General features: G+C 38.5%; 1 protein-coding gene across 2 annotated transcripts in view; it reads left to right on the forward strand.

Moving 5' to 3' along the window:
- Positions 1–15,552, forward strand: part of SAMD12 (sterile alpha motif domain containing 12) — a 176,453-nt gene that overhangs the window by 36,880 nt on the left and 124,021 nt on the right. For both annotated transcript variants that reach the window (XM_074850858.1, XM_074850936.1), the window contains exon 3: positions 9,687–9,816. In XM_074850858.1, coding sequence (XP_074706959.1) covers positions 9,687–9,816 — 130 coding nt within the window. The remainder of the gene's footprint in view (positions 1–9,686; positions 9,817–15,552) is intronic.

The raw sequence follows: 15,552 nt of genomic DNA on the forward strand, positions 1-15,552 counted from the left end.
CCATAGATGTGTTTTTCTTTAAAAAGCTTGTCACCAGAAAGCACCTAACTTCCACTGACACTGTTAGGTATGTGTTTCTGAGATTAAGCTTAGCCTGTATTTGAACAACCTTTTAATTAGAATATCCTGAACATTTAGAAACATAGGGAATATTTTTTTTAAATTTCATTTGTAAGGAGGACTTGGGATTTTTAGATATACATTTATGTTTTCTTACTAGTGTTACTTGAAATCTCTGGAAAGACCAGAGTACTACTCTGTACAACTACTTTTTTTTTTTCCCCGTTAAATGAAGATCTATTTGTATTATAGTAGTATTCTTAGTAAAGAAAACTAATTTTTATAAGCCTTAGAAAATTCTACCATTAAGCTACACATCATGATTTTAATTGACACATTTCAGTTCATATCCATGTTAGTATGCATAATGTGAATGTGAAACAGGTACATTTAAAACAGTCATTGTCCTGTCTAGTTCATATTTCAAGGCAGCATGTTTTGTGATTCTTAGCGCTAACTATTGGTAATTGAGCTGTTTTTGAAAGAATCCAGTTAAGTGACTGAAGAATTGCAGATAAAGCATCACTAAATATATGTGCTTATGAGTCAAACATTCTCATGATCCACAAAACAAATGCAGGCTGACCAACTTCCTTTAATTCTTACTGTTGAACTCACAATTATAAAATCAAAACTTTTTGCTGTCCTTCAGATGTCTACTTTTTTAGCTCTCATCTTCTGCTGTTTATTGTTCTGTAGATAAAGAGCATCAAGATTTCAGTGTATTATTGACATTTTTGTGCAAATTAAACATTTTTCCAGCCTAGTTTGGCCTGTGGATTTTGTTGCTGCTACATACTGTATTTTAGCAGAATCCTTCTATACGACCATCTTTAAGTATGTGAGAAAATCAATGGACCTACTTATACGCCTGATTTGTATTTATTTTAATGGAATTCCTGATAAGCAGTCTCCGTTTAGTTCAGCTGTAGATGTAACTGCCTAAGATGCCACTTTTAAAGGTGTCAGGATTGATTGGAGAAAAAAAAGTGGGAATGCAGACTCCTTTGTAATTGTCAGTTTTGTAGTATAGGTAGGTTTTGGGTGGTGTTATTTTTTATCTTTATTTTAATCTAGATTTGGAGAAAATATTTTTTTGTATTCTCAGTTCAAATACTGAGCTTCCTCAAAAGTTGGAATTTCAGTTGCTCTGATGGTATTTCTGAGTTCAGGACAAACTGTTGGAAAAAGGGGAGCTACATTTCAGCACTGTCTTTCTTATGTGTACCTGAATGGATTTGAATTTACGGCTTTCACCAGGATGGTGCACTCTCCTATGCCTACCACCAGTCTGAACAGAGTATTCTGTGATGAAGAGTAATGCCATAAGTAATCTTTGCAGTAGGTGTAGTACTTGGTCCTTAAGACGGGATAAAAGATGGGCAAACCTGCAAGTTATGTGTGCCATGTCGGGGGTGAATGTCTCAATTTTTTTATTTTTGCTGTAGTGGATGTGAAATAAAGAACATGAGCTTGTAATAAAGTTTAGTTAATTACTTGTTGTGACTTGCTGTTAATACAGGGCTGTTAACTGAAATTAATTGTTTCTTCTTTGACTCAATAGGAGTAACAAGCAGACTAGAGAAGTTCAAGGAGGAACCTTTTATCTTCATAGCTGCACAAGGCGTGCTAGTAGGGCATCTGCTGTGTGAACAGAAATTGTCCGTTCTCCAGAGCTATGGAGTATACAGAGTAGGTTTCTGTTTGTAAAAACAGGAGGATTTGTATTTACTTGTGAAGACTGTAATCTGTGATATAAGATAGTGATAGTTAGAGCCCAGACTTGGACCGGTTTGAATTGTCTCAGGTAGAGAAGAGAAATCAAAGCCACATCAATGAAGAAGTATCAAACAATTGATGTATCTTGTGAAGTAAGAACCCTCACCCTGACAGAACAACTCTCCCTCTCTGCATTTTCTCTGCAAATATCCAAGAGCAAATATTTAATTTTTGGACTGAAAGGCATCTTTTGCACTGAGTGAAATGGATCTTTAGTTTGGCAAGATTAAAAATGCAGTGGTTTTAGATGAAGTGAATTTTAAAACATTACACTCTTTGATTTGGATTTGGCTGTGCTCCTTTTTTTTTTTTTGATTGTACTCCTGGTCCTACATGTGATTTAAGCATTGTTGGCCTGTCTGCCCTGGTTGTGGCTTTCAGGATTTTTGATAGCAGGATTTTGATGTCAGGCAAGCTTCTTGACAATGCTGAGGAGTGCTCTGTCTTCTCCTTCTCGTCCTGACACTTCAGTTCTTCACAGTTTGCTGATAGTGCCGCTGCCATTTATATCAACACCAGCATCTGCCAGTCATTATTCTTGCTTTCAGAGTGCTGAAAGAGAGTACTCTCATGGCAAATGTGTCACCTTATTTATCCTTCCTTGTTGTTTCAATAGTGTCTTTATCCCGATCAGGATAATGCTCAGTGATATTTTTTGGACAACTTTTATCTTTTCCTGTTGATGGTTATACTTGTGACAGCTTTAAGAGGGAGTTAACTCCCTCTAACAACTCCTTACTTTCCAGATCAATCTCATTACTTTTCATAATTTGTTTCCTTTCCTCCTCTTTGCAGTCTGTTTGTAGTATACCTAAGCTCATGGCATCGGTACAGAGGTACTGGATTGGGTCTATCCTGGTGTTGCTTGAAAGCCAGGTAAAACCTCCCCCATTGTTCATCGGTCTTTGAACAAGTGCTGGTGCTACACAGATTTGGGGTCCTGGGGTAGAATTTTCTGCTTGTGCAGAACCGGCCTTAGGCACTGCCAGAGCAGTCTCTTGGTAAACAAGAAGAAGCCAGTGGCTGACCTGGCCCTTGAAGTTGTGAAAAGGTGAAGAGACTCTGTGTGAGAGAGAGAGAGAGAGATGGGAGGCTGTGGACCACTGCTGCTAATGTAGGAGGGAGGCCCTTGTAGAAGTGGCACTTATTACGCTCCTCTTCCAGAAAGTGAGAGGATAGGAATAGCAAATCTGTTTTACAGAACTGTTTCCACTTCTCCTGTACCTTCCATGGCTTCCCTGCCAGCCTCCAGTCCTTCCCTTACCTGGTCCTTCCTGGAGAGGGCTGACCTGGCCCTGGTCACCCTGTGCTAAGAGCCCTGAGCTGGTGCCGCTCAGGTGTCCTCAACTTCCCTCTTCAACTCTGTTCTCTCCTCTCTCCCCCACGATGTCAGGGGATGGTCCCCATCTGTCGATGGCTGGATTGAGGGGGCAGTGATCTCTCTGTGAGTCTGGTTTGTGTCTCTCCTTAGACTGCAGGTGTGTTTGAACTAGCTTGGAGTCAGTGAGGATGTGGTTCTCCTGGGGCCTCAGGTACCTTGTCTGACTTCATTTGTGCTCCTGTGAGACACAGAGAACTGGCTGCGCTGAGTTGCTTCTCTAAAAAATATATTCTGAGAACGTGAATTTAGGTGAACCAGAAGGTATTATAGACCTACTCTGATCCTTCTGCTGACCAGTGATGGGAAATAACTCCCTCTTGCGTGTACCTGTAACTGATCTTGCCTTTTGTGGGATCCTGTATGTGGAGCCTGAGTTGGGCAGCATGGTGTGGCCATGTGCCAGCGGACTGGATCAGGTAAGGAGGGGCTACGTGTAGGACAACGTGCATGGGAGTGATAGGGGAAGAGCTCAGACGTGGGCTGGGTGCTGCTTCTGGCAGCATGCTTTGAGCATTGGGCTGTGTTAACAGATGTGAGCGCCCTGGGAGCTGCGCAGCCTCCAAGTCTTGCTCAGGGCATCATTATATGACACTCTACCATGCTCAGAGGGTTATAGATTAGGCCAACCAGTTGCATTTTTCATCTTGCCATGTGGAGCAAGTAAGTTTGGGGCTGCAAATGTGAGACACAAGCTTGCAATTTAGGGGAAGCAAGGCACTAGCTGACCACAATCCCAGGAAGATTTGGGAGTCTTGGTAGGTCTCCCATGTCTCAGTAGTTTTCACTCAAAGTGAACGTTCTGTGTTGATGAGTCCTAAGTATATGACTTGCATGATAGCTGTTGTAGTGTCTCTGTTTTAATCCTTCCTGGGTGGCATTAGGGTTTAAGTCTTGGCTAAACTGAAGTTGGTGCAGACTTGGCCTTTAAAGTGTGCTTTAAACTAAATTGCAATGATTTTTCTTTAAAATATTTTATTTGCCATACTGTTTTTTTGTTTTTCACAGTGACTTAAGTAATAAATTAGAATATGTCTGTTGGAATTGCTGATCCAATTAAAGTTTTAAACGTTCAATCTTTTATCAGCATAAGAGGGAAGGTGTCTTACAGTATTTTCCTGTTGTGTTTTTTTTTAAATAAACATATTTCCTCTAGTTTGTAATTTTCATCTTTCCTTAGTATTAAAATTATTAGTAACACAGATGGGAACACAATGGAGGTTTCAGTGGTTTTATGGGGTGTCTGCTTCTTACTGTAATTTTCTTTAGTCTTTGCTGGAAAAATCTGTAAGTATGACTATCTGAGAAAGTGAATTTCTAAACCAAAATGTGTCCTTTCCAGATTCTTCAATATTTTAAGATATCATATAAAAAAACATTCCCTAGCCTGGCTCATTTCTTCTGTTCTTTCCAGAACTGAGACCAGCTTTTATGTTAGTCATTGATTCTGAATTCTGTATAGGCAGTTTAATGTTGAAGTAGATCGGAATATATGAAAAAGATTCCAGTTTTAGAAATATAACCTAAGCATGTTTTAAAAACAATCATGCTTTTGAAATTCTTAATGGGCACTGCTGGTTCTTGTCATAAACAATGAAGATGATTCTGTTAGTCTTGCTTCTGGAGCAGCCTGAAAGATTTGACATTAACTTAGATTTTGGAGTTGTGTGGTCTAAGTTCCCTGCTATATGTATCTATATCAGAAACAAATAAAAGTTGATTTTTCTAACTTTTAAATATATCATTGGCCCTCTACAGTTTGCTTGCAGAAGACATTATGTTTTGATTTTACAAATATTTCCTTCTCAACTTCACGCATGAAGTGATCCTGTTTCTTTCCTCCCAGTCTATTTCTCTGATCACAGACACATCAATGGTTTTCTGACACATTTTAATGTTTCCTACCCCAGCTGCCTCTGCATTATTCTAGGGGTGACAGCCACCCATCTTACTCTCTGTCCTTACTAGGTAGCAGTGACCTTATTACTTCTTTCTTTTGCTCTTCCCATACCTCCCCTCACAGCTGTGAGCCCAATTCTCTCTTGAACTGCCTAACCGGGTTAACATAATGGTTCACCATTGAGCAGTTGTACTCCACATCTACTCCATGTGAAGATTTCTTTGTGTCTGAAACACAGCTGGCAGACCTCCGCGCTGCTGGTCTAGTAAATGATGGTGCTTCTCCTTGCAGCCTTGCCTTGTTTATGCCCTTTGACCAACGCAGCTATAACAAAATTGGTCCTGCTTTTTCTGGTTAAACTGTAAAGTCCAGAGCAGAGTCTCTCATGATATGTGTTGAAGCAGAATCTGCCTTAATGCTTTGAGCAGTACCTCTTGTATCCATCTCTGTTTCATACAAGCATTTTTTTTAGGCAGAAACCGTAGGGTCTGACTTTGGGTAAATTTGAATGTAAATATGCACTGACTTTGCTTATATGTCAGTATCGGTATGTTGGCAAATTGGATGTTACAAATGGTACCAGGCAGCCTTCTTCCAGCAGACCCGGAGCCCTGTTTGACTGAGGACCCTGATCTCCACAATCCCTGGATTTTGTAATCTGAGCAGATTTATAAACACGCAAAATGTTTGGGTTGGAGAAGCTCTTTTAAATAACTTGGCTCATAGTATGTTAAGTAGTTTTAATAATGAGACTGAATCCTGTGTCACTCAAAAATACAGAAACCTTTCTTTTCTGGAGTGAAATACAATAAAGACAGACAAAGAAATTCTGGTAAATAAATTAACCTTCAAAACTGGCAGGCTTGGTAAACTGCACCTGAAAAGCTGAAGCGATAAGTTGTACGTCATTGCTTAGGAAGAGCAGGGCTTGGTTGCTAATGCTATTCTGAACGCTGAAATACAGTCTCTAGTAGTGTGCAGGCTGTAATTTTGATTTGTTTGGTTTTTCTTGAGTTGGTGATGTTAAGTACTGTCTTCTCTACACTATGGAACAAAGAGATTGTCACATATTAAATGTGCTTTTTTTTTTTTTCTTGGGAGTCATTTTTATAGTTTGAGATACACATAGCAAAAACTGGGGTTAGCCAGTTTAGAAGAGTTTGATACAAAATCCTGAAGAAACTGGTTTTCCTTCAAATATACAAGAAAAGATCAGAATACTGAAGACTTTTATTCTCATCAGATCTGTATCTGGCACATGAGTTGGAATAGTGTTTGGCAGGATTAAACTATTAAAGTGTTGCCAGCAAAGGGTGATTTTAGGATGAGTTTATGTCAGGAAAATGAAAGGCAAGCTGAACCAAAGATATTTTAAAAAATATTCTAATCAGTTTGGGCCTATTGTTTGACTGAGCTGATAAACAGAAATAAAGTAAAATATAATATGTTTTCCACCTGTCAAGGTAGCTTATATATAGTTAGTGGCATGGAACTCATTTGGTAGGTATGTTTATGGTAGCGGTAGTTTTTCTTGGTTTACTGGGAATTTTTTTTAGTATAAGATCTAGCTTTAGAGCAGGGAAGAAACTAACGAATTTTGTGGGAGGGAAGCATATTTTTTCCTAGCCTTTCACTTGGAGCATCTGGTTGGAAAATATTTTGGGTATGATGTTCCAAAAATGAAAGCAACAACAATATACTTTTTATAACCATTGCTTTGAAAACCCTGTATTCCTTTAACTCAAGTCCTTATGAATTAGAAGATGAAGCATAATGCTTGATGGTGTCAATGTAAAAATGTCCTCTTTGGACTGCAGTTCTAAGTTTAAGTCAAACATGTTTCAGTCATAATTCTGAACATTGGATGGTAAAAAAATCAGGATATGTGTCTGCTGTGTGGTGATCTGCATATCGCATGGCATAGTAGCTACATTTGAAACTGTATTTCAGTTCTATAGGCACAGAGGGAAATGTTAAATTTGTACTGCAATTGCTGATAAACTTGTTCTTCAGGTGTTTAACATGATGATACTTAAACCTTTGAAGAGGAGAATAGTTGCTGTATTGAAAAGAGCAACCTCTTAGTTAAAACAGACGTTAGCACTACTTGTATACTTTCAGCTAGGAATAAATAGCTTGTAAACCCATAGCTAGCTATATATATATTTGTAGACAAATATTTGTAATTTAAGTATTTTTATGGTGTACAAGGACAGGCAGTAACAATTTATTTTTCAAGAACTGGCAGACTTTTCTCTAGTCTTCAAAAATTCCAATGCTCAAGAAATACCTTTAAATTTAAGCAGTAACATGTGAAGGTAGATGCTGAAGTCTTGACCCGGTTGTTCGAAGATTTTTATGGAATCAAAGGGACTGCTTGTGTTATATGGCTATTTTTACTTGTTTTTTTTCTTTGATGTATTTGTGAAGGACACGCATTTATATATGCTTGTAATAAAAATCAGCTAACTGATACCATAATATTGGGCTCTTCATTGAAATTCAGTTTCTTCTTTGACTCAAATAGCAGTAGCAAGTAGGCTAAAGAAGTTCAAAAAGGAGCCTTTGATCCTCCTAGTTGCATGAGGAGTGGTTATAGGGCACTTGCTCTCCCTACAGAGGTTGCCCCTTCTCCAAACTGATGCAGTGTCTAGAGCAGGTTTCTGTATGTGCAGAAGACTGACATGGTTCTCAGAAGGGATAGTGAGTGGTAGAGCAAGTGCTGTCCTGGTTATAGTGCACCATCGACACCTCTGGAATTTTCTTTTTTTGTGGATGACAAGTCTGTCAGTCTGGCTTCTGCCTGCTGCAGGTTGGTAGGTGGCAGCAAAGGATGAGAATCAATTATTTGGGGTGGTTTTATATATTATTGTTTGAAAAAGGATTCATGTTTGTAGTGAATGTGGTTTTGTTCAAAACAAAAACGACTGAGATAAAGGATGTGCATTATATTACATATTTAACGATAATTTTCCCGCTGTTTAAATAAACTTCTACCCAGGCAGTGAAAAAGTGGGAAAATTGAACATGGGAAATTCAAGACATATTTCCCTCTTGGAATTTTAGCTCTGCCATATTCCTTGTCCTTATCTTAGTATCTTTGCATGATGTACTTTGTGGACTTAATAGGACATGCAAAGCACTAGCTTAAAACTGCTTTGGTCCTTTGGGCTTCTAGTAATGAAAAGTTTCAGCGCAACTTTGAAAAGGTCTGTCTGACAAAGTACATCTGCGTAAATGCTGGGATAAGCCCTGGCTGGCAGTATCAAGGGAATCCACTGTGAGTCTTAATGGAGAAGAATGATTGAGATGACATCCTCTTCACCTCAAATTTGTACAGGAAAAACTTCTCTTGAACCTTCTGCACCACAAGAAGCTGGAGGACAGGTATTCTGCATGCACAGCATGGGAACAAAGATACTTTGATTTTATTCTGTAGGGTCAGTTCTTTGACAAAATCATGAAGTAGATTGACACATTGGTGTTCACACCCACTTATATCAGCAATGTCCAATGTTAAATATCTATTGCTGGTAATAATGGCCCATCTGTTTAAGATTTTCTTAGTCTCCTGGGCAGACTGTGTTGCAAAAAAAAGATGGAATCACTTTGAATATATTTTCTTTTTTTGTTGTTGTTTTGCCTGCTTTGATGAAAGGCTTTAAATCCCTGCAGTTCAGGTTGTCTAGAACTCAGCATTCTCATATGGTTAAAAAAAGTATATGCAAAGGTGAATTGTTTGATTAAACGGTATGTGAGTTTGTACTTATGATAATGTAATTGAGTTAATTTATGCATGTTTTATGTATAAACAATCTATTTGTTCAGATGATTATTATAAAAGTGATTTTTCAGGAAAGTATTGAACAATGATCTTTATAAAGAACTGACTGTTTTAAGCAGGAGTCCTACTTCGCGTAACGGTGATTGTAGGTGGGTTAAAGGTAAAAAGGAAGCAGAAAAACTAAACCTGCTTGTAAACCCTGGGAACGATGTCAGCTGAAATGTTCAGTATGAACTGATATCACCAGCTCTACCTCCGTTGGTGTGTAGTCTCCTTTTCCCAGGCAGAACCAGTCTTTAAACTTGTTTGCGCTAAAGGGCTTTGTTGAAAGATCTTTTCTAATTGTAGTTGAGGAACGTGCCTGGCCTGAGGATACTCCTGGTCTTTCATGGTTATATCCAAACTAGGACACAAATGTACATCCCTCTTGTGAATCTGAAGGCTTCAAAGGCTGCAACTATTGCCCTTTGGGTACAGTCAGAGTTGGTCACTCTTTAAACTGTTATTCAAGTAAGACACGGTGCAGTATGTTTCTGTGATGCAAGGAACATGTATGCAATGCAAAATAATGTTAAAGAACCTTTCACTGTGGGTGATTCCTGCGCGATGTATTTGAATAGCTGGGTCTTGTGTAACGTGCTGGTGATTATTGGATATCTGCCAGTCAGAGCAGCTCCTATCTTGCATTTATTATTTTAATATCATATATGGATGTCATAGACTAATATTTCTGAAACTTGTGTGTGGACTAAACATCATTTCTGTTATTCATTCTGTGTTTCTAGTCCGGGACTGTGAAGCTGACCAAGCCTGTGGCGTTATGGACCCAGCAGGATGTCTGCAAATGGCTGAAGAAACATTGCCCTAATCAGTATCAAATCTACAGTGAGTCATTCAAACAGCATGACATAACTGGTAAAGTATGCACTATCAGAAATATTTTACTTAAAACGTGGCAAATTGTTTTACTTCGCTGTTAATAGATTGTGACTGTGCACTGAGGGCTTTTTGTTGATTGTATGACTAGAGAGTGGCAAGGTTTAGAGCAGGGAGAATATACCAGCTTTAATAGGATATGGTAAGTGATTTCTCCATCTCCCTAAAAGATAAATTTCAGATTATTCATTAATATAATGAAGAAAGAAGTCAGTCAGTATGTGGGTAAGGGCTACACCCTGTTCATTCCAAACAAATTAAAAAAACCCCTAAACATTAGGAAAAGTCCTATGAAGAAAAATGTAAATGAGTTTTTTCACTGAGGTGTTTCATCTTGAATTCATATTCTTTTTTGCCTTTTTAATTTTTTTTTTTTATTTTAAAATTAGAGTCCTTAACATGTAGGATGAGAAGCAAGCCCAACTGACCCTCTCTCTAGAGCTGAAGCAGGATCAATACAGCAAGTTCATTTCTGATAGATGTTTGTCTAACTTTGTTCTGGAAAATTTCCAATGGAAGAGATTTTTACATCTCTCTATTCCAGTATTTTATGGTCCTTAAAGTTGTTATTTTCCTAGTATCAATCTAAACTATTATTTCCAGCCAGTGAAACTAATTTCTGTCCCAAGTGTAGCTCAAGCACAATAGGTCTTTCTTGCAGTCTTTCCTTTATTGGATAGGGGGCTTCCCACTTGCATGTACTTTCCTTGTCTAGCCTAAAAAAATATTTGTTTGTTCTATCATGGTTTGGCCCCCAAACACCTGCAGGACCTTCTCAGCACTTCTTGTCTTATCTTAGAAGAATATATTAAAAAGCATAATTGTATTTTATTTTCCTATTTACTTTAGAAGTTGATATTGATTTTGTTGATCCGCTTGACTTGTTAACTCCTACTGAGTTTGCTGTAGTGGTATTTTAGCTGAATACTTTGAACTGACATCAGTTAAGCAGAGTAACTGGATTAATATAAATACAGATGTAACTTGGGACTTAAATAGCATTTTTACTCATATCACAGGCAGGAATTAATCTGTAAAAAGTTTTATGTGGAACACTAATTTGTTCTCCGAAGTGGTGGTATACAAACCTGATAATTGGCATTCAACCTTTTAATATCAAGCGGAGGTTTGAATTTCACATACAAATCTCAGTCTTAACAATCATGTATTGTTAACTAATGTATGTTTCAATTGGTGTCTGTATACATATATTTGTGGTGTTTCAAATTTTACATTGATTCATGTTGCTATTCTTTCCTTTCTGATAATATATGAATGATTGCAAACATGGCAAATTAAACTACCAATATTTGTTTACTATGTAGTCATGAATACGCATACACACTTATATGTGAGACGTGGTTTGTATTGGTTTGGTAAATGTTGAGTTTTAGTACATAACCATTGTGTCTCTTTCCTCTTAAGTCATCATCTGTTGAATTCAGTCCATAGGAATGTAGTCTGTGTCTCCACCCATGTGTACAGAGCTGACTGCATCCAAAGACCTACCAGGAAAAATTGAAGCTATTTTAAATTTTTTTTTCTAGTACTGTTTTTCTATCATATTGTCTCTTTTTAGAATTAAGGCACTGAGATGAAGTTGAAAGGAAGAAAAAGTTGGTTTAATTTCAACATAAAGATAGATGGAAACCTTGTAGTTTCATTGCATATGTGCAAAACTTCAAACTTCATAAACCTCTATGAAAAAGAAGAATCAAGATCAATCTTTCTTACTTTACACAAAAGAGGTATAAGGAAAATATTAGTACGAGTGTTAGAAAGTAAGTCTGCAGGAAAGAAAATAACTTCAATTCAGTAACTACCAAAGAAAAGAAGAAATGCGATCAATGTTTGTATGGATTTAATAAAAGTATATTGTGATAATATTATGAGTGAAATCAATAACTCGGGAGGATATTTCCAGTGCTGTTGGTCCCTGTGACTCTGATTATTTGAAATCTAATAAGGGGATAGAACAGTGGATTTGTGGCTCAAAAAAAGTAGAGCATGAAAGGAGCATGGAAACTAATGTGAAGATTAAGCCAAGGTAGTGTTAACTGTTTCCAGATATGGCTATGGAAAAGTAATGTGATTGTTGAAAATTTCTCAGGAATTAAAGTGACTTTACAGGCTGCTTTGATATGGAAAAATATGATGGAAAAGAACTTGAAGAAAGTGACATGAAAAGGATATTTAAACTTTATTTGAAGATAAAATCTAAGGCATGGTCATAAGCCAGGAAAATAGTCTTTGGCAAACATATCTAGCAGTTGTTAACCATAGGTATTGAAAAGTGTGGCATTTTGCTTGGGACTGTTAGTTGCTGATTACAGTTTATTGAGTTGGGGGCAAAAACATAACCCAAAATGTCCTCTCCTTTGTGAAGATTTTATACCTTTTTACTACTCCTGACAAAAAGCAGTTTCAGGTGTATAAGAAGAAAATGCTTAATCTGGTCATTTACCTAGTAAGAAAAAAGATCTTCATATTAACAGTGATCTTGAGGATGCCATGGGCCAGAGTGTACTCTCATCAGATCTGCAGATGACACCAAATTGAGGGTAACCCAAGAGTAGGGCTGCCATTCATAGAGGCTTAGGCATAGGGACCAGACATAGGCTGGAGGAATGTGTCAACAGGAACCTTATGAAATTCAACAAGGACAAATGCAAAGTTCTGCAGCTGGGAAGGTCAAGCCCCTTGCACCCCATTCAGCCTGGGGCTGGCTGACTGGGTAGTGGCTTTGGTGAAGAGGACCTGTGGTCTTGATAGTCAGGGGGATGAGATGAACCAGTGTTGTGCCTTGGCAGCAAAGAATGCTGACAGAATCATTGGCAGTATCAGGATCTAAGTGAGTTGATCAAGGATAGTCATTATTCCCCTTTCTCTGCACTTTTTAGACTCCTGTTCTTGGATCTCCAGTGCAAGTTCAGGTGAAGGCCACCAAGATGCTCAGGGTGGCAGCATTTGCTCTGTGAGCAGGGGATTGAGGGAGCTGGGCTTGTTCTGCCTGGGGAAGAGGCAGCTTGGTGGGATGGGATGGGGGGACTAGCAGCAGCCCCCAGTGTGTAGAAGGATGTTATCAAAAAGATGCACCCAGACCCTTCACAGGGATGTATGAGAGACACTAGAGTTCAGCTGAAATAAAAGCCTGAACATAAGGAGAAACATTGTCCCCATGAGAACAGTTGGACATTGGAACAGATTGCTTAGAGATGTTGCGAAGTCTCTGTCCTGGGAAGGTTTCAAGCCCCAGCTGACAAAACCTTGAGAAACCTGATCTCATAGCTGATGCTGTTTTGAGCAGGAGGTTGGGCTAGAAATCTGCTGGGGCCCCTTCTAACCTGAATTCTTCTGTGGTCCTGTGATTTGCTGAGTACTTACTGAGTACCTCAGAACCTCAGTACCTCAGTGTGTATTTGTGGCTTTGAATTTACCAGGCAGCAATACTTCTAAATGACTAGGGAGTTCTTGAGAAATGAGTTGTTCTTTGACAATCTTAGCCTGTACCATTGAAACAAATGAAGTTTTTTGCAATGTCTCAGCATTAACAGGAGCAAGACTGGGCATACAATGACTAAAGAATAACCATTTTGGGGAAAATGGTCATTGACAAAATAATAAAGATGATATCTAAATAACTTACTGATGTGTGATTTGTTGAAAGAAACCCTGCTTCACCTCTTGTTTTACGCCATGTTCCCCAGTGTGCTAATGCATGTCTTCAGAGCATGAGGTTTTAACGCTATGATCATTAAACAAACCTCATCCTGTCAAAGTAATACCCAAGGAGGTACCTTGGTCCAAGTGAATGAATTTGATAGGAGGTACTTGAAAGGACTCAAGCCTTTTCAAATTAAACTTTTAAAGAGGAAAGGAACAGGACTCAAGAAAACCTCTTTTTAGTTTTAGAAGGGACCAGAACTTATGCATATTCATTAAATACCAAGCGGCACCTTGGAAAATAAAAACCTGCTGCAAAAAGCCATAAAATCTGGCTAATTCTATAACCTCTAAAGATGCTTGCATTTAATCAGCTATACTGACGTATATTTTTATGAAATTCATAGAAAATCTTGCATTAAAATCTTGATTACTTTTTTCACTTCAATAATATCTTTGCAAATGTTAGGGGCTTATCATATCAGCTGAAATACTCAAGTTATTTAGCATATTGGTGAAGGGATGGTCTTGTGGTTTAAGATACTACACTGGAATTTGGAGAAATCTTGGCTCTGTTTCAGGTTACTGTGGTATTCTTAGGAAGCACACTGAATCCTAAGGGTCTAAGTTATGCTCTCCATACAGAGAAAGGACTTCTTTTTCTGATGAAAGTGTTGGTAGATATCCTTCTGATTTCCAGGACGTATATTGTTTAATTATGCCCTTTGTTTCATGGAACTCAAGTGAGTTTTGTGCTGCAACTAATGAAGTGACCTGGGGATGAGAGATGCGTAGTAGAGCACAGGAGGCTTGGTTCTCTTCCTACCTCTGGGGCAGGAGCGTGACCAAGACCAGGTGGCTTTATTCACCATGTTGTGACCTTCTGATCGTGTTCATCCTCCCTGTATATGTTTTGGTGTCTGTACAACCAAGTTAAAGATACCAGTGTTGTTAAATGAATGTGTTGTGATATGCGTATAAAAAACGTTTAAGAGCCAACTGAGTCTTCCTGTTAACAGGTCTGATAGATTTGGAACGACTTCTGCTCGCTTCCCTTGGCAAGTGATTCCGACTTTGTGTTCCTTCATCCTTCCATTATTGATGAGTATCACAGTGACCTGAAATATCACTCATGCCAGTGGCACAGCACAGCACACCTAATGTGAGGCCTGATGCAAGAAGCAAAATGAGGCCTTCTGTAAGGTGACCTCAATAGCCGTTAACCCCAACACTTCCCCTTCTGTGTTACCTGACACCTGGCCCGGCAGAGTCTTCTCACAAATCCTACTGTAGTTACAGTGCACTAGACTATACAAACTGGCACCTTTTTGTAGCTTATTTTGTTTGACATTGTTTTATTGTCCCTTATAAACTGGTCACAACCTACCCTCTAGGTTGTTATTGGTGGAGGACTGTTTTTATGATTGGGTGTAGGACTGGTTCCAAGTGAAGAAGGTTGTGGGTCAGGACAAGGTGTTGTAGGAAGTACTTTAGTCTCTTTTAAAGCATTATTAAAATTTTGTTTATAACGTTTTTCTCTGGTCCCAAACCTGTAGCAAGTTTTGAGCATTCTGCAGCACTATCATGTATCTCAGAAACCATCTATTTTATTCACAGAAGAAGAAAATAGCTTTTTAATAGAAACAAAAGGAACCTTCATTGTGTCCAAATGGAGGGTATTTCCAATAAAACATTATCTTCCTTGTCTTGCATGTGACAGTGCTCTTCAGCACAAAAGATCTCTCCTCCCAAGCAGTGTTCATCTGATAGTGGTGTTGTAGAAGCAGCTTCCGTCTCCAGCCATCTCTGTGAAGCCCTTCCCTCTCCGTGGTGCAAAGCTTAAGCCAGCCTTGCCCACGGTCTTATTTATGCTACTTTTCCCTGTTCTTTCTGTGAGGTCTTAACAGCAGTGTTGATTGGTGGGCTGTCAGATCAATCCTAACTACATCCATCTGTGGTTTAAAAAATAAAATGAAATCACTGCTTCACACTCTGGAGAGAGCTTTTATTCTGCTGCCTGGATAAGGTCAGACTTACTTGCAGCATTCTTTG

Source organism: Strix aluco, chromosome 1 (genome assembly GCF_031877795.1).
Source record: "Strix aluco isolate bStrAlu1 chromosome 1, bStrAlu1.hap1, whole genome shotgun sequence".
NCBI classification, from domain to species: domain Eukaryota; kingdom Metazoa; phylum Chordata; class Aves; order Strigiformes; family Strigidae; genus Strix; species Strix aluco.